Source organism: Panulirus ornatus, chromosome 45 (assembly GCF_036320965.1).
Source record: "Panulirus ornatus isolate Po-2019 chromosome 45, ASM3632096v1, whole genome shotgun sequence".
Lineage (NCBI taxonomy): Eukaryota > Metazoa > Arthropoda > Malacostraca > Decapoda > Palinuridae > Panulirus > Panulirus ornatus.
The window spans coordinates 10014482-10041512 of NC_092268.1; the positions used below are offsets into that span (position 1 = coordinate 10014482).

At 39.0% G+C, this 27031-nt stretch overlaps 1 protein-coding gene across 21 annotated transcripts in view; it reads left to right on the top strand.

Annotated features, from left to right (window-relative positions):
* Spn (protein phosphatase 1 regulatory subunit spinophilin) overlaps window positions 1–27031 on the top strand; it is a 340216-nt gene that overhangs the window by 271172 nt on the left and 42013 nt on the right. For 19 of the 21 annotated variants that reach the window (XR_011715867.1, XM_071688241.1, XM_071688240.1 and 16 more), the window contains 12 exons: window positions 12371–12573; window positions 14569–14589; window positions 14905–15226; window positions 16290–16442; window positions 18003–18135; window positions 19018–19157; window positions 20543–20698; window positions 21877–22161; window positions 22573–22626; window positions 23067–23271; window positions 25448–25557; window positions 26773–26904. Coding sequence is in view for 20 of the 21 variants with exons in the window: in XM_071688241.1 (XP_071544342.1) it covers window positions 12371–12573; window positions 14569–14589; window positions 14905–15226; window positions 16290–16442; window positions 18003–18135; window positions 19018–19157; window positions 20543–20698; window positions 21877–22161; window positions 22573–22626; window positions 23067–23271; window positions 25448–25557; window positions 26773–26904 (1914 nt within the window). In the remaining variant the exon portion in view is untranslated. The remainder of the gene's footprint in view (window positions 1–12370; window positions 12574–14568; window positions 14590–14904; window positions 15227–16289; window positions 16443–18002; window positions 18136–19017; window positions 19158–20542; window positions 20699–21876; window positions 22162–22572; window positions 22627–23066; window positions 23272–25447; window positions 25558–26772; window positions 26905–27031) is intronic. The other 2 variants (XM_071688247.1, XM_071688242.1) reach the window with 2 other exon arrangements.

The window sequence follows — 27031 nt, forward strand, 5'->3', positions numbered from 1 at the left end:
TGAAGAATGTGTGGAAGTCGAGAACATTATCTCGGAAAGCAAAAATGGGTATGTTTGAAGGAATAGTGGTTCCAACAATGTTATATGGTTGCGAGGCGTGGGCTATGCATAGAGTTGTGCGCAGGAGGATGGATGTGCTGGAAATGAGATGTTTGAGGACAATGTGTGGTGTGAGGTGGTTTGATCGAGTAAGTAATGTAAGGGTAAGAGAGATGTGTGGAAATAAAAAGAGCGTGGTTGAGAGAGCTGAAGAGGGTCTTTTGAAATGGTTCGGGCACATGGAGAGAATGAGTGAGGAAAGATTGACCAAGAGGATATATGTGTCGGAGGTGGAGGGAACGAGGAGAAGAGGGAGACCAAATTGGAGGTGGAAAGATGGAGTGAAAAAGATTTTGAGTGATCGGGGCCTGAACATGCAGGAGGGTGAAAGGCGTGCAAGGAATGAAGTGAATTGGATCGATGTGGTATACCGGGGTTGACGTGCTGTCAGTGGATTGAATCAGGGCATGTGAAGCGTCTGGGGTAAACCATGGAAAGTTGTGTGGGGCCTGGATGTGGAAAGGGAGCTGTGGTTTCGGTGTATTATTACATGACAGCTAGAGACTGAGTGTGAACGAATGGGGCCTTTGTTGTCTTTTCCTAGCGCTACCTCGCACACATGAGGGGGGAGGGGGATGTTATTCCATGTGTGGCGAGGTGGCGATGGGAATAAATAAAGGTAGACAGTGTGAATTGTGTGGATGTGTATATATGTATGTGTCTGTGTGTGTATATATATGTATACGTTGAGATGTATAGGTATGTATATTTGCGTGTGTGGACGTGTATGTATATACATGTGTATGTGGGTGGGTTGGGCCATTTCTTTCGTCTGTTTCCTTGCGCTACCTCGCTAACGCGGGAGACAGCGACAAAGCAAAATAAATAATATATATATATATATATATATATATATATATATATATATATATATATATATATATATATTTTTTTTTTTTTTTTTCTTTGTTTCAAACTATTCGCCATTTCCCGCGTTAGCAAGGTAGCGTTGAGAACAGAGGACTGGGCCTTTGAGGGAATATCCTCACTTGGCCCCCTTCTCTGTTCCTTCTTTTGGAAAATTAAAAAAAAACGAGAGGGGAGGATTTCCAGCCCCCCGCTCCCTCCCCTTTTAGTCGCCTTCTACGACACGCAGGGAATACGTGGCAAGTATTCTGCCTCCCCTATATATATATATATATATATATATATATATATATATATATATATATATATATATATATATGTAACTTAACAATATACATATGTTTGTTTGTATATTTGGAATGTGTATTTTTTTTTTGCACGTATACCGTCGTGTTCAAGGGTCGTATACCGTCGTGTTCAAGGGTCGTATACCGTCGTGTTCAAGGGTCGTATACCGTCGTGTTCAAGGGTCGTATACCGTCGTGTTCAAGGGTCGTATACCGTCGTGTTCAAGGGTCGTATACTGTCGTGTTCAAGGGTCGTATACCGTCGTGTTCAAGGGTCGTATACCGTCGTGTTCAAGGGTCGTATACCGTCGTGTTCAAGGGTCGTATACCGTCGTGTTCAAGGGTCGTATACCGTCGTGTTCAAGGGTCGTATACCGTCGTGTTCAAGGGTCGTATACCGTCGTGTTCAAGGGTTGTATACCGTCGTGTTCAAGGGTCGTATACCGTCGTGTTCAAGGGTCGTATACCGTCGTGTTCAAGGGTCGTATACCGTCGTGTTCAAGGGTCGTATACCGTCGTGTTCAAGGGTCGTATACTGTCGTGTTCAAGGGTCGTATACCGTCGTGTTCAAGGGTCGTATACCGTCGTGTTCAAGGGTCGTATACCGTCGTGTTCAAGGGTCGTATACCGTCGTGTTCAAGGGTCGTATACCGTCGTGTTCAAGGGTCGTATACCGTCGTGTTCAAGGGTCGTATACCGTCGTGCTCAAAGATTGGTCGGGTTGTGTGTATGTGTGTATGTGTGTGTGTATGTGTGTGTGTATGTGTGTGTGTGTGTGTGTGTTTGTGTGTGTAAGATGAAGCTAAACAGTTGTCCAGACAGTGTATGTAAGGGCGCCCGGGGGGGGGGTGTCCCCCCGTCCCCCATACCACGGTAAACACCCTGTCGGCAAAGGGGGGGGGGGAGGTCAGGGGGGGGGGTGAGCGAAAATGGGAAGACGAAGAAAAAAAAAAACACTTGAGGGTAGACTACATCAGTTGTCGTAAAAGTAATGATTGATTAAAAAAAAAAAAAATCTATTTACAGAAGTTATGGATTTTATGGAATGTTGTTGTTGTTGTTGTTGTTGTTGTTGTTGTTGTTGTTGTTGTTGTTGTTGTTGGGCAAGAAAAGATTTGCATATTGAACCAAAAGACAAGGACGGCCATGAAAGGCATTGATTTGGACGAGGGTTGAGCACTCACTCACTCACAACCAGCAGCGTCACACGTTTTCTGTGTTCGTATGTTAGAAAACAGGTAGTGTACTTTATTATACTTTGTCGCCGTTTCCCGCGTCAGCGAGGTAGTGCCAGGAAACAGACGAAGAATTGCCTATCCACTCATATGCATATATATATATATATATATATATATATATATATATATATATATATATATATATATATATATATATATATATATATATATATATATATATATATATACCCATAGACACACATACATATATATACGTATCAACATATACAGACATATACATATATACACATGTGCATATTCATACTTGCTTGCCTTCATCTATTCCCGGCGCTACCCCGCCACACAAGAAACGATGATTTAAACATATATTTAACGAAGTCATCTTATCTCTCTCTCTCTCTCTCTCTCTCTCTCTCTCTCTCTCTCTCTCTCTCTCTCTCTCTCTCTCTCTCTCTATCTATCTATCTCTGTATATATATATATATATATATATATATATATATATATATATATATATATATATATATATATATATATATCGGTATGCATTTGCATTTGCACAGAAAATGTTAGGTTGAACTTAACTGCAGTAGGGTAAGTTAGTTAGGGGTAACGTAAGTTAAGTTAGGCTAACTTAAGTAAGTTTTCTCGCGATTTTCATTTACGTTAGCTTGAACGAGGCTATAAGTTAGTTACCTTATAGCTTTGGTTAGCTTGAACGAGGCTATAAGTTACTTACCTTATAGCTTTGGTTAGCTTGAACGAGGCTATAAGTTACTTACCTTATAGCTTTGGTTAGCTTGAACGAGGCTATAAATTAGTTACCTTATAGCTTTAGTTAGCTTGAACGAGGCTATAAATTAGTTACCTTATAGCTTTAGTTAAAATAATGCATTAGCTTTTTTTTATATATAAAGGAAGAGATTGTACTGACATGGGCGTTATTTCGCGTAGTATTTGAGATTAAAAAATAAATGATTTAATTACCTTCTACATCACATATAGCCACTTCGATAAATGGATTCGGACAAAATAAATGAATAACGAAATTTTGAATCTGTTTTCTCTCGATTGCTTCAGTTATCCGACGCCATTGTAATGTATATACATTATACACATCCTATCTACATTCTTACCATTGTGGTTGTGCGCTTAAACGCCTCATAGCGACCCTGACTCTCTCTCTCTCTCTCTCTCTCTCTCTCTCTCTCTCTCTCTCTCTCTCTCTCTCTCTCTCTCTCTCTCTCTCTCTCTCACGTCTGTTTTGGACAATCACTTGTTTACCAAATGGCGTCGGAGCTTCGTCTCTTCTTCGATGTATATCAAGTGACTGTTATATTTCTCTCTTGTGTCTCCCCTGATGATGTGATTATCACACGAAAGTGCACTTGGCAACTTATCCTGTTTCATTTTCCCCCGTGGACTCATAGGAATATATATATATATATATATATATATATATATATATATATATATATATATATATATATATATATATATAGGTATGTATATGTGCGTGTGTGGACGTGTATGTATATACATGTGTATTCTTTCGTCTTGTTTCCTTGCGCTACCTCGCTAACGTGGGAAACAGCGGGGTTTTTACTTTGGGTTTTTGTTATGATATGTGGGTCGGGTCTGGAAGGCTGGGAATGGAGCGTAATGGTGATGGTTGAGGAAGGGGCAGGAAGGGTGGTGATGGTTGAGGAAGGGGCAGGAAGGGGGAGGATGGATGGTGATGGTTCAGGAAGGGGCAGGAAGGGGGAGGGTGGGTGGTGATGGTTGAGGAAGGGGGAGGGTGGGTGGTGATGGTTGAGGAAGGGGGAGGGTGGGTGATGATGGTTGAGGAAGGGGCAGGAAGGGTGATGGTTGAGGAAGGGGCAGGAAAGGGGAGGTTGGATGGTGATGGTTGAGGAAGGGGCAGGAAAGGGGAGGTTGGATGGTGATGGTTGAGGAAGGGGCAGGAAGGGGGAGGGTGGATGGTGATGGTTGAGGAAGGGGCAGGAAGGGGGAGGGTGGATGGTGATGGTTGAGGAAGGGGCAGGAAGGGGGAGGGTGGATGGTGATGGTTGAGGAAGGGGGAGGGTGGGTGGTGATGGTTGAGGAAGGGGCAGGAAGGGGGAGGGTGGGTGGTGATGGTTGAGGAAGGGGGAGGAAGGGGGAGGGTGGGTGGTGATGGTTGAGGAAGGGGCAGGAAGGGGGAGGGTGGGTGGTGATGGTTGAGGAAGGGGGAGGAAGGGGGAGGGTGGGTGGTGATGGTTGAGGAAGGGGCAGGAAGGGGGAGGGTGGGTGGTGATGGTTGAGGAAGGGGGAGGAAGGGGGAGGGTGGGTGGTGATGGTTGAGGAAGGGGTAGGAAGGGGGAGGGTGGGTGGTGATGGTTGAGGAAGGAGTAGGAAAGGGGAGGATGGGTGATGGTTGAGGAAGGGGGAGGGTGGGTGATGATGGTTGAGGAAGGGGCAGGAAGGGTGATGGTTGAGGAAGGGGCAGGAAAGGGGAGGTTGGATGGTGATGGTTGAGGAAGGGGCAGGAAAGGGGAGGTTGGATGGTGATGGTTGAGGAAGGGGTAGGAAAGGGGAGGATGGGTGATGGTTGAGGAAGGGGGAGGGTGGGTGATGATGGTTGAGGAAGGGGCAGGAAGGGTGATGGTTGAGGAAGGGGCAGGAAAGGGGAGGTTGGATGGTGATGGTTGAGGAAGGGGCAGGAAAGGGGAGGTTGGATGGTGATGGTTGAGGAAGGGGGAGGAAGGGGGAGGGTGGATGGTGATGGTTGAGGAAGGGGCAGGAAGGGGGAGGGTGGATGGTGATGGTTGAGGAAGGGGCAGGAAGGGGGAGGGTGGATGGTGATGGTTGAGGAAGGGGCAGGAAGGGGGAGGGTGGGTGGTGATGGTTGAGGAAGGGGCAGGAAGGGGGAGGGTGGGTGGTGATGGTTGAGGAAGGGGCAGGAAGGGGGAGGGTGGGTGGTGATGGTTGAGGAAGGGGTAGGAAGGGGGAGGGTGGGTGGTGATGGTTGAGGAAGGGGAGGTGGTGATGGTGGGGTCCTTGTGGTGGTGTGTTGTTATCATGATGGCGGGCAACCCTCACATGTGTCGAGGGGAGGAGCTGGCTGGCTGGCTGGCTCCTCTCCCCTCCTCCTCTCCCCTCGTCTCCCCTCCTCCTCGTCTCCCCTCACCGTGCCAGTGCCGTCTGGGGCTCTGGTGAGGCAGGATCAACACCCCAGACGTATTCCTCCCCAGACCTGGGGGAGTCAGTGTGTTGCAAGGACGCTCATATATATATATATATATATATATATATATATATATATATATATATATATATATATATATATATATATATATATATATATATATATTCCTATGAGTCCACGGGGAAAATGAAACACGAAAAGTTCCCAAGTGCACTTTCGTGTAATAATCTCATCATCAGGGGAGACACAAGAGAGAAATATAACAGTCACTTGATATACATAGCTTCGTCTCTTCGATGTATATCAACTGACTGTTATATTTCTCCCTTGTGTCTCCCCTGATGATGTGATTATTACACGAAAGTGCACTTGGGAACTTTTCGTGTTTCATTTTCCCCGTGGACTCATAGGAATATATATATATATATATATATATATATATATATATATATATATATATATATATATATATATATATATATATATAGTCCCCGGTGGATATGATATAAGTGAGAGGAGGAGAGAGGAGAGGGGGGAGTGAGTGAGTGAGTGTCACAGGTGAAGTGAGAGTTGGGAGAGTTTGAAGACAGATCCTCCCCCCCCCCCCCCCCGCCCTATTTCCCTACCTCATCTCGTGGTGTTTTGATGGCCATTTAGTACGGGCATTTAAATTACCGTGTCGGCGTTTAAATTCAACGTGAAGTGGGAGTAACCCCCCCCCTCCCCCTCCCTCCCCCCATGTGTACAACATCAGGTTTAGGCGTAACGGCAAAATATCCCCATCCCTCTGGTCATCTATTTTACCGACGAGCGCTATTATTTTAAACACTCGTAAGTCGTTTTTTTTCTCCTCCTTTAATGTTTAAACGACCAGCCATCACCATATTGTATAAACGTCCAGGGGAAACTAAACGTCTGTCTTCAGACATATTTTTTTCAACCGAGCATTTAAATTTATGATTAACCTTTATTTAAAGTTCAAGATTCGGCTTTTAAAGATGAAGGGAATGTTAATTCGTAATGGAGTGTTGCTGGGGACATGAATACGTATTAAACATTATTTATCAAGATCTTCAGTTCACCCATCACACGAGATACATTGTATTGTTCATGGCAAACAAAAGAAAAAAAATGCCTATAATTATCCATTTTAAGTCAGTTTAAATGTTAGTTTCAAATGTGATTTTTGATAGGATTTTCGAAAATGATTTTTGACGTGACTAACCACTTTTTTTTTCAGTCGTTTTCGTATTTTCTTAAACTAGAAAACCAGCGTAGGTTCCTCACTGACACTGACTGTTATCTACTATCTGTATTTAATCTCTTATCTCTCTTAGCCATGCCGTTGCAACAGATGGAGGCGTTTACATGGCAACAGTTTCTCTTGTGTTGGCCCTTTAAAACAAAAATAAACTCATATCCAGGAGGTTAAACTTGTTCTATGGAAGAAAATGGAAGGTGGAATTGAACTTTATGGTCATTTCAGGTCTATTCCTGAATGTGGGAACATATAGCGGCAGTTCAGCTGTTGGTGTAAGTATAATATTATAGTTAAAGCACCAGCAGGCTTTTGTGCACACACACATCACCAAAATATTAAGTACAGTATTTTAGGGAAATTACTTTATCTCTTTGGCATAATTAAGATGATTTAAGGGTTCGAACTGCTCTTTAAGTTAGATGATGAAGTGTTTCCTTTAAGGTAATTGGTACTACAAAGCTTGAAAATGGTCTTAGCATTGACATATATAGACCAAATGGTCTTAGCATTGACATATATAGACCAAATGGTCGTAGCATTGACATACATAGACCAAATGGTCTTAGCATTGACATATATAGCCCAAATGGTCTTAGCATTGACATATATAGACCAAATGGTCTTAGCATTGACATATATAGACCAAATGGTCTTAGCATTGACATATATAGACCAAATTTTCCGTAAATGGTTTGAAAATGTCATCTATAATAAGTGTATATTTTGTCATGCTGATTACTTATAAAGTTAATGTAATGTTTGTAAATTATGCATCACACAAGTAGTAACTACTTAGATTCTACAGTTTGATTTACCTTAATGTAGAAAACGTCTCGTTGGCCGTAAAGGTCAGAACTTTGACCTTCTGGTGTACGAACCATTTTTTAATCATCAAAGTAGTTTGCTAATTGTCGTAGATTGCACAGCCACACATTGTTCAGTTTACCTTCATGTAGAAAACGTCTCGTTGGCTGTCACAAAGGTCAGAACTTTGACCTTCTGGTGTACGAACCTTTTTTTAATCCTCAAAGTAGTTTGCTAATTGTCATAGATTGCACAACCACGCATTGTTTGGGTGTAACCTCCTTCAGCACAATGGCATGATCCTAGAGGTTAGGGTACGACCCTGGAGTATATATATGGATATGACCTTTGTACATTGGGTACAACCCGTGAACGTGATGGTACAACCCTTGGTTTAGAAGGCAAGGCATATGACCTCAAATTACCAGGGCATCACACCCAGGTCGTACCATCGTGCTCAAGGGTCGTACAGTCGTGCACGAGTATCGTACTATTGTGTTCAAGGGTCGTACTGTTGTGCTGGTGTCATACTGTCGTGCTCAAGGGTCGTACCATCTTGCTCAAGGGTCGTACCGTCGTTCTCAAGGGTCGGACTGTCGTGCTCAATTGTCATACCTTCATGCTTAAGGGTCGTACCGTCGTGCTCAAGGGTAGTACCGTTGTGCTTATGTCGTACAGTCATGTTCAAGGGTTGTACCTTCATGTTTGAGTGTCATACAGTCGTGCTCAAGGGTCATACTGTCATGTTCGAGTGGTTAAAATAAGACACATGGCCTTTAAGAAAAGGAACAATTTAAATGCCATCCTTTACATTGTTGAACCTGTATTTTGAAAGTTGTGGAGGAAATATACCTTAGAGCTTTTATAAAAACCTTCAGAAGCAAATGGGGACATAATTTAAGATTGCTGTGACATTTTTGAGTTTATGCTTGTAAGATGATTGGGAATATGGTGTAGGTTTGGGAATATGGTGATCTGATGGTCTGTCTTGGTGAATTGGCCAGGAATATTGTAATTGGGTAAAGAAATTGGTGTATTTTTAAATTGGACAGGACAGAAAACATGACAAATCAATTGTCATAATATCAAATGATAACACAAGAATAAAACAATGTTATTCACTGTGTAAATGACAGTAAAGAAAATACATAACTAGTGTAGAGTATGATAGCATTTAAGATCAAGCAGTGATAAATGATAGATAACTAGTGTGTGTTGTAAAATGATCTTTAGAACACAGAGACATTGGCAAGTTGACAAATTAACATGGCGGAAACAATGGACCTGTGGCTGAGATTGGCTTGCTGTCCAGCCAGGTGTCGCCATTGCAACTTCTGTGGGATTTTCTACATAGTGAGACACTGCCTGGTGGATGTTGTGTGTTGTATGTTGTTGGAAGCTCGTGTTGTATAATTGTGGTATTGTAGAGTCTGGATTTTATTGGTGGCGTCCATGTGGTGATATTGCCTATATTTTTGCCAGTTTCTGTATTGGTAATTAGTTTCTCTTAAATTATAATTGATAATTTGGTTACATTCATAAATTATGAATGGTATGACTGTTCTGGGCCATTGTTCTTGTGTAAGTAAAGATGAATTTCAAATAAGCCTCTTCATTAGACATAGGAATTGAAGCTGCCTTTATGTTTGAGAATCCATCATTTTTCATTACTAAGTGGATGAGATATTCTAATTTTTTGGCTAATTCCTTTTGAAAATATAAGTATCACGACTTAGAGTGACCTCACAAACTTAAATGTTAAGTATCACGACTTAGAGTGACCTCACAAACTTAAATGTTAAGTATGAGAGTATGTCGTGCGTATGTATTAACTACATCAGATATTACACGTAGATTTTTACACTGGAAATTGGATGTAGATGACTATGTACATGCATGTAATGCTTAATGTTATATGGTGCTTGTGAATGTTATGTTGTATGTTCTCTAATGTTGGTAAGATAATTCACTGAATGTATGATGTAGTATGAGATACAAGTTGGGTGTTGTGTGTTGGTGTTGTACACTGGTTGTGTATTATTTGTGTAGTGTTATTGAATAATGCATATTATGATGCTCAGATGTACTGGTATTTGAGATAAATGTTTCTTTATCGTAATTTGTTATTTTTCATTGTATAATCTCAGATTGCAATATGATGCTCCACCTTCTTTTACACTGAAAGAAACAATCATTCAAGCCAAGAATTAAAAAAGATATTTACTTGAGATTTACGAAGTTCTCATAATTGACCATTCAAGAAGGGATTCTGCATATGCTTTTCATATTAGATAGATTTTATGATTGAGGGATGACTTTTATTTGCATTAGACTGTACTTATGTGGTATGCTTAATCAGTTGAGAATGCAGTTATAACTTTATATGTGTAGTATGTTTATATAGTTATTTTTGATGTATGATTTAGATTTTATGCTTCATCTATCCCCCATAATCTTGTGTAGGACAGCAGTCAGAGATTGAATCCTAGTTTTATCATAAATGTTGTGTCTCAAGTGGAAAAACAAATTCTATACTTTTTCATGAAGAATATCCACATTTATCAGTTTAGTTGTTTTGAATTTAAAGTAGAATGCCACCTTGGATGATGAGTCAAAATTTAAGAAGCAAATCTGCATCCTTTTCTTCTATTTAGAGGAATCAGCAATGTGATTTAGGGCCAAAGAGAGGATGACAATTGCTTTTAAAGTTTTTTTCCTATTATGACTGACATTGACATTTCCCTTACAATCTTTGGGTGAATTAGTCATCTTTGGATCTGCAGTACTGTTTGAGGTGTTGAATTATTGATGAACAACTACAATGTTCTTTCTAATGCCTTAATGAAATATTTGATAATCATTGTTTTATCAAGGAATTAGAAAGACTACTGTTGTTGATTATCAACAATTCTCTCAATGCCTCAAACAGTGCAGATTCAAAGATGACAAATTCACCCAAAGTCAGTGTGTCACATCTCTGATGTGAACAACTTTTTAGAATGATGTAGTGATCATGGTAGACATGACCTTCAGGAGGAGACTTTTGAATAAGCTACAGAGAATTACATGTACCTGTTTGAATAAGCTACAGAGAATTGCATATGCCTGTGGTTTTCATTATTCAATGGCAGTTTCAAAAATTTTCTAGGAAATGATAATTCTTACTTAACCAATGTGGATCTCAATTCATGCCTTCAGAGTGTATCTCCTTTCAAATGTTAGATTTCATGCAGAATCTTATATATTATAGCCTTTGAATATTATTTATTTTATTTTTTATTATACTTTGTCGCTGTCTCCCGCATTAGTGAGGTAGCGCAAGGAAACAGACGAAAGAATGGCCTAACCCATGCACACACATGTATGTACACACACGTCCACACATGAACATATACATACCTATACATTTCAAGTATACATATATATACATACACAGGCATATACATATATACACGTACATAATTCATACTTGCTGGGAGTGGATTTGGCAGTGGATGGAGCCATGGAAGAGGAAGTGAGTCACAGGGTGGGGGAGGGGGCGAAGGTTCTGGGAATGTTGAAAAATGTGTGGAAGGCGAGAACATTGAGGAAAGATTGACAAAGAGGATATATGTGTCAGAGATGGAGGGAATGAGGAGAAGTGGGAGACCAAATTGTAGGTGGAAGGATGGAGTGAAGAAGATTTTGAGCGATCGGGGCCTGAACATGCAGGAGGGTGAAAGGTGTGCAAGGAATAGAGTGAATTGGAATGATATTGTATACTGGGGTCGATGTGCTGTCATTGGATTGAACCAGGGCATGTGAAATGTCTAGGGTTAACCATTGAAAGTTTTGTAGGGCCTGGATGTGGAAAGGGAGCTGTGGTTTCAGTGCATTATACATGACAGCTAGAGACTGAGTGTGAACGAACATGGCCTTTGTTGTCTTTTCCTAACACTACCTCATGCACATGCGTGGAGAGAGGCGGGGTGTCATGTCATGTGTGGTGGGATGGTGACAGGAATGAATAAAGGCAGGCCTTTGAAATATATCTTACCATAATCCTTTTCTCAGCCTTACTGTTTGTAGATTGTCTCCTCCGTTCTTTTGGTCTTGAAACTTGCACATAATCAGTCTGTTTTTGCTTCCTTTCTTAAGGTTCTTGCTCCACAACTCTACAGGTTACAGATTAATTCACTAATATGCAAATGAGATACATTATACCTATTGCAAAGCTCTCACATTCTGCCATGCCTTTCATACTGCTCATAGATTTTTGCATCCTTTTTCTAAAATATTTAGGTTCTCTCTTCCTTACCTGTAGAGTTTACTGATATTTCGATGCTGTATAAGTAACAGGTCTCTTATAACTTAATGTAGATATCACATACTTGTTTGACTATCATAAAAAGTTTTTGTTTCTCTTGTCGTATGGTTTGTGTGTTCTTCCTTCACATCAATAATTCTTTTTTCCCTGCTGTTCAACTCCTGGATTCATTTTCAACTTTTCCTTCTAGATGTGCATGTCACAAACTGTTCTTTCCAAGATGTACGCTTCAATGATGCTTTCATAATTATGATGCGAGTTAATGGTGTTTTCTTCCCAGCCTTTTAAATCAAGAATGTTATTTCTCTTATATAATACATTTTGTGGATTTACAAAGACTTCTCTTTGTTTTATGCACAGTTCTGTACAGCCCCAGTGACTGTTGAGGGCCTGGCACCAGATCTGGAGAGCCATGACACTGACCCGGAGCCTCTGCCACCACCCATCCCCCCTCATGGTGTGGATCCCTCCTCCATTACGGAGGTTCAGCCCTCGCCTACCTCTCAGCCAGAGGACCCTGAGGTCATGACAGCTGATGAAGCTCAAAGGTTGCTCAGTGCTAAGTAAGTCTCTTCAGTGCCAGGTTGGTGTTTCAAAGCCAGGTCGTCTGATGACATCTCTGGCTGTTTCGGAATGTGTGAAATTAATTTTAAAGTATCAGTTTTATCTCTGAAATTGCATTTGCCCTAGTTTTGTTCTTGTAATTCTTGACTAGTGTAATTGCATATTGTATTGTTGTTTTCAGTTTCTTTATGAAGATTTAATGATATTCCCTAGTACATTCAGATCTCCCAGATTAATTTCAGAGCATATTAACGTATTAATCTTGCATGAGTATCTACTTTAGTAATTCTTAATGCTCATTGATATAGTTAATGATATGATGCATTATACTGACTTGCCAAAATGTAGACCTTGTAAGCGAATGCTCCCAGTATATGTGATGTTAAAGTAACAAATTACTGCATCCCTATCTAGTATGCATGAACCATAAGTAAACCAGTAACTTGGTTACCTTGGACCTTGTCAGCCATAGTCTTTTGATTTTCCAATACCTGATCAAACATACTTTTGATTATCCAAGACCTGGGCAACCAGAAACTTGATTAATCAGGACATGGTTAACCAGGATTTCAGGTCTTTGAGACATGGTTAACTCAGATTATGATTATCCGAGACCTATTTGACAAGGATATATAGACCATGTCAGTCAGTCTTTAGATAGCTTTATCATTTGTATATTTACTTATGATGTATACAGGACTTGTATAAGTCAGAAAGTGTACAATATAAGATGTGTAAATATGCCTGCATTGCTATGGATAATCAAATTTATAGGTAGCAAAGGTCCAGGTAACTGAGGACTCTGTGTATAGCATTATGAGAAGATATTGATGGTGTTGTCAGTAAGAATTGGGGCATGGCAGTCTTTGTCTGCTATGCATGCAGAAGTTTTAGAGAGTTACTCTCATGCACTGTAGGACTGTTTCATGTAGATCGATAGCATTATCAGTCACATCTGAAATGTATATGAAATGTTGCTTTGAGCTAAGAAGGTTCTGGATTTGCACGCCCCAGTTTTAGTGACTGGTACCATCTTTTTGATTCTCAACCCAGTTGACCCCTTTCCCTTCCCAATTTCTCCCATACCTTAGTTTGCTCTACCCTCACTGAGTACTCCCTCCCAACCAGAGTGTACTCTTTTTTTTTTTTTTTTAGGTCAGTGTATTGCTCCTCAGTCCATATCATCCCTCGTATCCTTAGATTTATTTCTAAGCTCAGTTTATGACTTGTTTTCTATCCCTAGCCCAGTCATTTCCCTCTCAGCTTGCTTTTCCCTCCATATCACTTTATGAATTAGCTCCTTCCCAGCCACTTTCTCCCTGAACATTTCAAATTACTTCTTCCTTACTCTCCTTTCCCTGCCCATCCCATTTCATTACTCATGGACCTCATTTCCAATTATTAACCCTTAAACATTGTGTTTAGTTGGACCTTGGTCTTGGTATGCCCTCTATTTTATTTAATTAGGCTGTCTTTGCTTAGAAAACATTTAATTTCCCCATCGTACTTCAGTCTCTTGTTTATTTCTCCAAGCACATCTCGTCCACTCCTCCGCTGCCTATTCTCTGCCTCTCCCTCTGTATTTGCTTCCTCCATTCATGTCCAATTTGATCACCCAGAGTTTCTTGTTAAACAAGTTCTGTTTACTTTTTTACCTGATTTGTGAAGTTAGTAGATGCCAGTAGGATGGAAAGGGTTATCCAGGTCTCCATTCCTCCATTTTTCTATTTTGTAATCTTTGCTGCCATCCCAAGTTCCCAAGGTTCCATCCATATTTCTGGACAGATTTTAATTCCTCCATGCCCTTGTAACCCCAGTTGTCAATTCTCCTTTTTTAATTTCCCCTTATCATATTCACCTCTTCCCCCCTCTCCATTCCCATTTTCTTTTTTTTTTCCTCATCCTTTCCAGTTTCCCAGCCCATAAAGTTTAGAGCTTAGCTTGGCATTAACATTGTGCATTTTCTTTCTGCCTGCCTGTGTTTGATTCTCCAGCATTTTGGAGGGAAAAGTCCGGTAAGTCCAGTAATCAGTGTTTTATGTGTAGTCTGAAGCTTATGTATGATGATATGAAAGATACAACAGCACTGCTTAATTTCTGTGTTGTATATATGTAGTTTTTCTGTGGCATTATTTTGTGAAATATTGCAATATCATAGTGACTCATGATGGAATTTGTATCTCTTCAGTTTTAGAAAATTTTACATTAGATATATAAAGTTCAGTGGAAATAAAAGTTATGTATGGTCAGGACATGAACATATCTCGCACACAGTTTAAGGAAAATCTCCAATTTAGATAATTTCTTTCCCCTGGTTTTTCGTATTTTAGGGAAAGCCAGAGTCTGCTTTCAGATGAAGAGGCCCAAGAGGTGGTTCTTCTCCTGTCCCCACAGGAGCAGGATGCTTCCAAGGTTGCTCCCCCTGTTCCCCAACACTTCTCAGACACTCCTCCAGCAGTGCCTCCCCATTACACAGAAGCTGCTCCTCCCATTCCTCCTCATTACACACCTGGTGAAGATGAGTACGACACCCGAGTGGCCTCCCACTTTGATCCATCTTTAACGTCTCCTCTTAGTCCTGAAGATGAGCCTTCAGAGGCAGATTCTTCAGAAGCATCTGGGGATGTTTATCAAGTTAGCAGAGTCAAAGAGGTCAGTGAATGGTTGTAAAGAAATACAGTTACGAAGTTTGGTAGATTTCTTGTACTTGAACACTTTCCATTCATCATACATGAGCACTGTACCAAAGAATGATATTTATTGTCCCAGTCAGTAGTTTTATGTGTACCCTTAGTGTCATAAAGGAGCTGCATATTCTACTTGTGATGTTATATACAGTTTATACTAGTAAACCAGTTCCTTTCTAAACTTTTTACCCCCATTGATGATGAACATTGCTTGATTGAGGAAGGATACAAAGAACCATTTCTATACCAACAGAATAGTGAACATATTGAAGTCCCAAGAGATTAGAGAAGCTTCCCTCCCCATGTACTGATACATAATCACACAAACACATATGTTAAAAAGATGTAAAGAAGTACTTTTGCAGTATAAAGTGGTGAATGAATGGAATAGATTTATGGAGGATATGGTTACATGCATATTTTTTTTTTTTTTTCATACTATTCGCCATTTCCCGCGATAGCGAGGTAGCGTTAAGAACAGAGGACTGGGCCTTTGAGGGAATACCCTCACCTGGCCCCCTTCTCTGTTCCTTCTTTTGGAAAAAAAAAAAATAAAAAAAAATAAAAAAAAAAATAAAAATTCAAGAAGTTGTATGAAAGTAAAGAATATTCAAGAGATGGATCTCCTGTATCTAATACTCCCTCCCCATACTGAACAAATGGATAAACACACACACACACACGAACGTAAAACTATGTTCTCCTAGTATACAAAGAGGTCATTTTGATCATGTGATAAAGATGTACATGGATCTGCAAGCTTGTGTTTTCGAACATAGAAGCTGTGAATGGTAAAACACCATACATACTGTCATTAGTGCTTCTTAACACCAGTTTCAATAACCAACCACTCCTGCTGTATTTTTCACTTAATTTTGTGTTCATAACTAGACCTTTTGGATGAGGAAATGTCCTAGACTGCTTCCATGTTGACATGGTTACAGTCATTATTTCTTTTACTTGCAGTTGCAGCTGTATTCCTGTATGACTTATCTGTAAGTTTTTTTTGAGACATCAAAAAATTTCAGGTTTTGGTGGAAGATGGAGTTCATTACCTGGAGGATGGTCATTTTTGGGTAGAGGTTCCAGGATTACCAGAGGAAGACGAGGATGATGACAATGACCCATCTATGCCATACCATCCTCACACCAAACTTACATTCTCTAAAGACCCTGTCCAGGTTTGTCTTTTTCTGTTCTATTGACTGTTGTTCTTAATTGCATACCCAATTACATGGGATTGATAATATGTATAAAGCATCAGAGCCAAAGATATATTCACCTGTGTCCCATGTGCCAAAATGAACAAAGACTTTTATGGTGCAATAATTTGGCTCACTTTTTCTCCCTTTACATCGAGTTGATTTGTCAAGTGAGATTGTCTCCATTTCACATTTACCCCATCATTTAGAATGCCTTTACTGCATGTGTTCATAAACAAACTTCCCCAGTCATGCTTATCTGAAATGCTTCAAAACTTGAATAACTCAGTCTATCTGTCTCTGTCTATCTATCTGTCTATATCTCTGACACCTGTTCCAATTGGAACTCTCACAAAGGAGTGGCCACAGCAATAGAGTCACCATAACAAGTGAACTCCAGTGCCGCTTCTTAGCCTTTAGTGCCTCCCCCTTAACAGGCCACTGGCAGAGGGCAAACCCTTGTGCACTGTTTGCTGAGGCTCCTACCTAATGCTCCTACTGACCACTTCTATCTAATGCTCCTACCAACTACTTCTGCCTGTCTCTTCTATCTCTCTATTTCATTGTTTTCCTCCAAAGTATGTCCTTTTAGCCACTGTACCATTGTTATATACCAGCCAATTATCTGCTGTAGTCCTTCATAGCCATACTACCTTTTGAGGTTTTTATCCATATGGCATATTAATGATATAATGTCATTAAATTTTTGTATGGGAAGACCAAATTGGAGATGGAAGGATGATGTGAAAAGATTTTGAGCAACTGGAGCCTGAACATGCAGGAGGGTGAAAAGCATGCGTAGGATAGAGTGAATTGGAATGATGAGGTATAGTTGGGTCAATGTGCTGTCATTGGACTGAACAAGGGCATGTGAAGCATCCAGGGTAAACCTGGAAAGGACTTTGGGGACTGAATGTGGATAGGGAGCTGTGGTTTCAGTACATTATACATGACAGCTAGAGAATTGATGTGAGCGAATGTGGCCTTTGTTTATTTGTTCCTGGCACTGCCTTGCTATTGCGGGAAGCTGTGATCAAGTATGGAAGAAGAAGTACATTATTCATCTGTACTGCTCATGCTTTGCACCAGTATGGGTAAAGAATAACATAGTTAAAACAAACACCCCTTCTGGCAAATTTAGTTTGCATTATGATAAGATTTTCCCATCTACAAAAACTCTCACAGCTCCATCTCGTGACTTCCAACCCATCTCTTGATTCATCCAACAGCAAGCTGAAATTGTTTTTTATGGGTTACTTATTGGTCAAGTTTTTTAATTGTTTTTGATAAGTCGACTATGAGTTATGGGAAAAGTCATATATTTATCAATGACATGACTATTTTTTCACTAGAAGTCACAAGGTATTTTAGAAAGTGGAAGTTGTAAAATCTAGATCTGTATTATTCATCTGTCAGTATTATGCATGGTGTGCTTATATACACATGGTGTGCTTATATATGCATGGTGTGCTTATATAAAGGATATTGTGTTAAGTTCCTGATGTAAAATTTTTGAATAAGTTTTTACCCTCTCTGCAGGTTTTCAGCACGTACTCAGTAACTGAATATGACCGTAAGAATGATGAAGTGGACCCAGTGGCAGCAAGTGCTGAGTACGAACTGGAGAAGCGGGTAGAAAAGATGGATCTCTTTCCTGTTGAGATTGTTAAAGGTTAGTTGGTTGAGTTTTGTCAGCTTCTGACTTAAAGCCTCTGTGTGATTCCTCTATTTTTCGTGTGGAAAAAATAGGGGTGATAATTTGTGTTTTTCTTTTATATCATATTTCAGTAGGAGATTTATAATTGTAGTTATTTAAGAGTGGAATGAAGACATTTATTTTTCTTTTGTGGAAAAGAAAAGAGAGTAAATGTGATTGCAAAAAAAAATCAGAGAAATGTCTTATTAGCATAGTTGGCACAATACTTAGTAGAATAGAGTGATTATATTTGAAGAGTTAGTTACATTCTTGTTGTTGAAGAATATGTGGGTTTAGGAAGGGAAGATAATATGTGGATTAGATGTTTGCACCGAGAAGGAGTAGAGAAAGTTCTAGAGGAAAAGGTGAATGCAACATATGTAGATTTAGAAAAGGCACATGATAAAAGTGAATAGGAAAGTGCTCTGGGAAGTTCTGAGTGCAAATGTTTTGCTTACGGAAGACTGTTGAACGCTGTTAAGACCTTTTGTAACGAAAGTAGTGTGTGTGTGGGAATAAGTGGTGGTATGAGTGTGTTTCAAAGTGTGTGAGTCCATCATAGTTGTTTGATTTTGCAATGATTAATAAGTGTGTGAGTTCATCTAAGTTGTTTGATTTTGCCATGGTTGAATGATTTACCTATCATATAAATGAAGCAGTCACCATCATCATGTAGTGAGAAAAGGATACATGAAAAGGAAATACTAGATGGCTGGAAAAGTACATACCTCTATTACCAAATTACTCTAATGGACTATCTGATCAACTGTTTTCTGTGTAAAAATAACTACCAATTTTTGAACTTTCCATTTATAGTTTCCTGCAAGATGGGTTATTTTGTTTATGATACCCCTTTAGGTGAAGGAGGTCTTGGCCTTAGCATAATTGGCATGGGTGTTGGAGCAGATGCAGGTGTGGAAAAACTTGGTATATTTGTCAAGACCATCACGCAAGGGGGTGCTACAGAAAGAGATGGCAGGATACAAGTCAATGACCAGGTTAGTATATCCTAATTGGAATGATTTTGTTGTTGATGATTTGTTTATGTAATTATCATTATAGGTTTTCCGCAGTTGCACCATTAGAGTATCTAGGCACCAATGGTGTTGCTCCCAACATATAATGGAGAGCAAGTGTAAGCACAACAGACTATTAGGTTCAGAAACCATAATTGCTGAATTTATTACATTTTGTCGTAAGAGCTTGGTATCTTACTAAATAAAAAATGAGCTAGAGATGTCCATTCTCTGTGTTAAAAAACAGGTGAAGATGATTAGTGGAACCATTTACCACTTGAAGTGTACCGGAATGTACTAAGAATTACCAGATTTTTAACATGGAAAAAATTTTGTATCCATTATCTCTCCTATCCTCTCAGCTAATAATCAGTTACATAGGGAGGATATTTCACATTAAATCACATTTTATTTTTTCATCACCTTAAGGCAAAATCAGTAGACTGCTGTGACAGATAGATAATTCATCTCTAGATTTTGTAGGAGAGGAATTTGAGTTTTAAATCAGTTAGTGCGCTTGGGTTTGCCACATGTGTTGATGTGTTGCAGGGTGAAAAAGAAATCGTAAGTGACCTCACAATCTGATTTGACCTTCTTCATAATCCAGCCTCTAAATATGGTGCCTGAATGATATTGTGGTAATTGCTTTCAGAAAACCCTATGCAAGAAGTCAAGCTATGAAAATGAAGTGGCCTTTTCCCTCATCAAGATACAGACTGACAGATTTTTCTTTTGACTTTTAAAGGTGAACATTATTCACCAGAATGACAAACCACTTACTGTGCAAATTCCAAATTCCCCATGGCAGGCATCTCTCTTAATTAAATGAAACCCAAGACTGACTTCACATTTTGACATGGCTGTTGCACAGGAATAGATCTTGCATCAACACTGACCATCTACAATCTTAGATTATTTATGTGTGTAATTTCTGAAACAGAATAAGATAGTTGTGTTTGAAGCACAAAATGAGATCAGAGAATGTTGTTCAACCTGGAGCAACTGTTTGAAGGAGTCAGACATCTTTATCTCTTGGAGGGATATCCACCCTGATTTTGTAGTTTAGCTTTGAACTGATGATTCTTCAAAGGCAGCTTATGATACTCCAGAGGCAATTACTGACAAAAGTCATTGCGTTTCTTGTTTGTTTATATATCAGTTTCATGTACTAGTATAGAACAGAGGTAGATATCTTGCATTGGATACTGACTTTCTGTAGGCTTGTGGATGGGCCATTCTTTGTCTGTTTTCTGGCGCCATCTTGCTGATGTAGGAAACCAGTTATGTATGATGGAAAATAATGATACAGGATGATGATGCTTATGTCATATTTCCTGTATATTATGTTTGGTGATCCTTTATTACAGATCATTGAAGTTGATGGCAAGAGTCTGGTGGGAGTAACTCAGGTATTTGCTGCATCTGTTCTCAAGAACACCAGTGGGCGAGTTCACTTCCTTATAGGTCGTGAAAAGGACCCAGAAAATAGTGAAGTGGCCCTCCTTATCAAACAGTCTTTACAGGTATGATATCATTTTTGGTTAAAGTCTTATGATATATGGATGAATTTATGTCCTTGTACCGTTTATAATATTGTAAAACTTCTCCATTCCTCCATGATCATATCCCTCTGTTTCAATACCCCTACAGACTAACTATCTATCCAATGCCATGTTAAATTTTTCTTCTTTATCCTTTTACTTTTTTCACTTTAATGATGATGAGCTCTCACCTTTTTAATTTTAGTAATACATCTTTAAACTTTCAACTACATACTTATTTCCAGTTCTTTATTTCACATCCTTATAGTTTTTCTCTTATCCACTGCTGGCCCTGAAAATTCCTTGTTCTGTACACTTTCCATGTCATTTTACTATTATGCATTAGTTTTTCACTGCTCTAAATCAAAGTAGACTTAACTAAAAAGGGGCTCCCATAATAGTGCAGAATTACTTTCCGATGAGTTTCCTCAAAGCCTCAACCATTAGTGCCTCACCCTTAGCAGGCTGTTAGCAGAGGGCAACTCTAGTGCAGTTTTGTGGAGGCTCCTGCCTAATGTTCATACTGACTACTACCTAATGCTTCTGCTTAAATATTCCTACCTACTACTTTATCTACTGCTCCTTCCAACTTGTCAAAGGTCATGGAAATCTCAGGTTGGAAAATTTTTAACATGAACAGCTCAGAATCTGCCCTCTATCTCTTTTACATATCTTGTAGCTTAGCTTTTTGCCTTCTCTGCCATTTCTTCTACCCCACTGCAAAATAATTTTTCAGTTTCATTTTTTCCAGTTTCATTTTAGGGTTGATTACTTTTTGTGTTTACAATAATTGGGATCCATTTTGATCCTCGGTTCACCAGCCAACCTCTTGTGTTCTCCATAACCGGGTTCCAGTTCAAACCTGGGGTTCACAATCCAACCTCGTTTCTGTTTTCATTAATTTTTTAGCTTTGTCATGATTTTATTTCTTTCTTTCCTCTTGCAAGCATTTTATGCCATTCACTAATTTTTTAGTTTTCCTTTAAATCCCTCATTTACATGTACCTGTTTGGTCATGTAATGTCTTTTTTAAATCCCTCTATTTGTCTTTTATATATCAGTTTCTGATGTATCTAAGTTGTACATTTTGTACCTATCTAATTTTTGACAAAAACTAATAACACATGGATTTTTAATGTAGTTCGTTGATGTTTAAATAGGCTGATCGTGAGCGAGAAGAGCGTCGACGAGCATTGGGTGGACCAGACTATGATCCTCACACGGGTCAGAGCTTATTTGACCCTTTGTCATCACCGTCTGAGGAAAATTCCCGCTCAGAAGATGTGTCTGTCCAGCACAACTACTCCTCGTACCTGGAGGGGGGATCATCTCCAACTTCTCCCGATGCAACTTCACCTCCTCCTGAAGTTTTTGACTTGGAGGGTGACACATCGGATACTTCACCAGACAATGATGTTGCTGTTCTGAAGTTGAAATTAAAAGAGGTTAGTTTATATTCTGTTGGAAAAAGAAATATATCCTTTTCATACATTGGGCAATAACATACTCCAAATAGATGAAGTAGTGACCTAGGATTAACTTGTTACGTAGACCCAATGCTGTTTCTTATAAGCTGAGAAAAACTAAAGGGAAAACAAACATTTGGTAAAAATGATTACTATATTTATATGATTATTGTAGAATATGTTCCAATCCTTGATTTTACTCCTTTTTAATGTTTATTAAGGTACATAGTATTTTGAGCAGAGGAATTTGATATTTGCTTTATTAGCAGTAGTGGTTTTGATGTATACCTTGAGCATTGAATATGATAATAATTTTGTAGGTATTTGCTTTGCATACAGCCAGTAAATCAGTCTTAGAGTATGTTGCTAGTCCTTGTGCTTATTCCTCAGGTCCAGTATAGAAACGCTGTTGCTGAGGCGGAGATTACAAAGCTGAAAATGTCGGTAAGTTGTTACTACCTTTTTCTTTTATACCATTGTTTAGTGTAATAGTTTGAGGGATTTGTATAGTGGATATAACTTGTAATTGCTTATGTACTGTGTATATGAGAAATAGTATTTCAGATGATAATGAACTAATGTTATGACAGTTTCATTTTACATACTAAGAGGAAAATGGAGTTGTAATTATCATGCTTCAGTATTTCGCCAAATTTGACTTAGAAAGAAAATTTAAAAATGCTCCCTGAAGAATTTCATTTTGATTGTTTGAATTTCAAGGATTTTGAGTTGGCATCCACTTGTATTTATGTATGAGTGTTGTTGCAAGTTCATAAGCCATAAGATAATTCTGATCTGTTCGTGTATGATATGTAGAGTTTAAAGATCATCCTTGGCTAATGTCAGTTAGATTATTGGATGAATGTTATTTTTTCTTTTAACAGTTACTGGAGATGGAGAAAGTTGTAACTGAGAACACCAAATATACTAGTCAACTCCTTGAGGCCCAAAATAAAATGGCAGATTTGGACACTCAGTTGCAGTCCAAGCTCTCCGAAGTGTCCACGTATCAGGACATGCTGGAGCAATCTCAGGGACAATTTATTGTTTTAGAGAAGAAGTATTATAAGGCCAAAAAAATTATAAAGGGTAAGCCAAGATAGGGAAGTGGGATGAGTCACAAAGGTCAAGAATTCAGGCTGTGGAATTGAGCTATTTGAGAGGAGCATGTGGTATGATTAGATGGAATGAAGAAAGTAATGAAGGGTTGTATGAGAAATATGGTATGGCAGGGAATGCAAGGGAATGAATTGTGGAGTGGGTGAAATTTGATGCTTTTGAGTTGATTTGGGCATGTTGAAAGAATGCAAGACAGGGAGTATCCAACGAGAGTGTATGATGGCATGATTGAAGAGGTTGGTGTGAGGAGGTAACCACCCCTGACATAGGGAAATAAAGCGGAAGAGTACTAGAGTTAGCATCAAGAACAGAGGACTGAGTCTTAGAGGGAAAATCCTCACTTGGCCCCCTTCTTTATTCCTTCTTTTGGAGAAGTAGAATTTGGAGGTGAGGATTTCCGTCCCCCTGTCCAATATCCTGCTCCAATATGTATATTATATATGTACATGAACTGTATTTCATATTCCTTGAGATTGAGGAGAATAAACACTACTCATATATCTCCTGCATGTTGTAGAAAACAACTTGTGTGGGGTTTCATGAAATCCTCCTCCCATATTAAACTTTTATTCCACCATTCACTAATATTTCTCATATGACCAAATCGCACCCTCCACATGCCGCACTTCGTGATCCCTGATTCCCTTCCAATCCTTTTTCACTACTCTAGTTTCACGTACTCTCACCTTATGCTGTTCTTCAATCAGCTCTGTTAGAACTTCTCTATGTATCCCTGCACACATGCTACTTTTCTGTGTTCACTCAGTTGGATCACATACTTGTCATAACTTCTTCGTAAGCCATCAACTCCCAAGAAATTATCAGACTTTCCTGCTGCTACTGTTCTCATAACTATCTCATCTTCAGGCTCTTCTTTGCACGCTGGTTACTTGACAGTGAAAAAACACCAGTTGACATATCCTTTTTCCTTAACCTTGTATCCTTGTAAACCAGTCCTGTTTCAGCACATGACTCAACAAGCTTTTTACCCTTTTTTGATTACATCAGGGACCTCATGTCAGCCAATTATACTTAGCTCATGAATGAAGAAAGATTGACCAAGAGGATTGCAGTGTTAGAAGTGAAGGGAATAAAAGAGAGTGGGGGAAATGAGTCAGAGTAGGATGGATGGAGTGAAGGTGAGAAGGAGTTGGATAGATGGAGTGGAGATTTTAGGATATTTGGACTTGAACACTTAGTTGTGCATGGAGAAGAACAAATTCAATCAGTATGGTATATATGGGGCAACATGCCATCGGTGGGATGAACTAGGGCACATGAAGTAGTCATGGTAAACTAAGGTGTAGTTTTTGGATACGTCACGCTCTGGTTTCCGTATATCAAGCTTGATAGCTAAGGACTGTATGTGTGCAAATGAGGCTGTTGATTGATTGTTCTTGATACTATTCTGATAAATTGGGAAGGGTAAGTGGGTATTAAAAATGATTATGAAGTTTTAAGGCATGCATATAGAGTATGAAAAAGTGGATAGAATGATGACTTATATTGTGTTTGGAAATTAGAAAATAAGAATAGCTAAAAAGATTAAGGTTGGAGTTGAGAGTGAGTGTGGGCAGCTGGAAGAAATGGTTACTAAAAGATAAAAGAGGAGGTAAATGTGAATTTGGTGATGGAAAGAGGGATATTAGATGACTGGAAAGATAACCAGGGAAGCTGGTTGAGACTGGACTTGGCATGTTCAAGTGTGTATAATTGTGAGAAGAAGCAAATGGTGGAGATCCTGCCTTGCTTGATAATGGGAAAAACAAAGCATGTAATTGGTTGTATTTCTCTGATTTTTTAAGATATTTTGTTCAGAAGCACCCTGGAGAAGTATTAGATTATCAAAAATTTCTCCATACTTCCTTTTTTTTCTTAATTTTAGCTATAGTTGTATGAAATGGTACCCAGAATTAGTGAAGTGTTATACATACTCATACGTAATAGAATCTTCCGAGCTTTAGTTAATACTTTTCCTTATTTATACTTATAACTGAACTCATCCTTATATGTCAGGGTTACCACTTTTACATTGGAACCATAATATTTATCATTTTTACATCACTTACTTTGTAATAATGAGAGAAATAATTCTTAATTGCTAATGAAGATCAGGCATTTTTCATACTCCTTTTTTTCCTTCTAGAATATCAGGGTCGGGAAAGAGATTTCCTTCATAGAGAAGAATATCACATAACACAACTTGAAGAGAAGGACTCCCATTATAATGCCCTTGTAAAGGCACTCAAAGATAGGGTAAGTGATGTTGTTGTCTCCTGTGAAATTTGCAATAATTCAACACAGAACCCTCTTACCAGTTGTAGAGCTTAGTAATAGGACCTTGATAACCCATGGAAGCATTACCTTAGGTGTTGGAAAAAATATTGAAAGAATTACCCAGTTGCTAAGCATTAAAATACGTAGACTACTTATTGCTTCGTCCCCATAGGCCCTTGACTTGACCCTGAATTTCCAGCTGTTTTTCTTTTGTAATATTATATGTAGGTAAAGTTAGTATGTATATGCATATGTGCGTGTGTGGGCATTTATGTATATGTATGTGTATGTAGGTGGGTTGGGCCATTCTTTCGTCTGTTTCCTTGCGCTACCTCGCTAACGCGGGAGACATTGACAAAGTATAATAAATAGATAAAGCTAGTACATTTATTTAGTGGTTAGAGCACATGCCCAATATGCTCGAGGCTGTAGATTTGATTCCTGCTCACACTTACTTCAGAAATTGTACCCTCTCTTAATTTAGATATAAATGTATATGTGATTATTTTGACGAGAATTGGATGTAATGTAATCCCAGTCACTTTACTCCCTTTTGAATTGTCATGAGTAAAATTTGTGAGCTGTGATCACCAAAGTTGATTGGCAAATACTTTTTTGGGGAATTAAGGAAAAACATGATGAAAAGTTTCCTGGTAAACTAGCTATTCACTCTTTCTTGGTTACTTTTCTAGTTTCTCTTGTTTTCTTGAGTAACCCATCTTAATTTCCATGCTTTCTCATTTTTGTGTTTTTTCCTTGTGTGTATCTGCTTCAGTAGTCTATTTTTTCATTTTTACTTTGTATTTCGAGCGATCAGTCTCTGTTTACATATTAGGTGATATGGAATAAAAGATGTATATGTTTCAGGTATTTAATTGAATTCTGATGCTTAGTGTGAACATAAAGAGCAACATAATTTGATAAGGAATTTGCATATTGTTATCCAGTTATAGTTGTGGGGAAAGTATGGGGACTAAAGATATATAGATTTGTTAAGATGGTATGCACAGTATATCAGTGGGCAATAATCAGTTACACATAAACATTGATCATCTGGATAACAATGTATATTTTTAGAGTGGGTTTGTAAGCAACAGGAGACAGATTCATTGATATTATTTACTTAAATGTAATTCTAGAACATCTTCTGTATATCATGTATGTGAATACTAATGACACGAGTGACAACGACAGGTTATACACCTAGAGGCTGAGTTGACAAGTGCTCAGAAGAAAGCAGGTCTTCCCATTCAGGTTCCTTCTGACACCAGCACTCAACCAGCTTACTGGAACCTACAGCAGAATACCCAGTCTGCCCTTGCTAAGGTAAGGATACAGTCAAGGCAAGATTGTGTAGTGTAAGGCCTTTTTATGCACAGTAGATTCAAGTTTATATTCTATATATAACCATTTCCTTTGTTTTAAGATAAAATAGGTACATTACATTACAGTG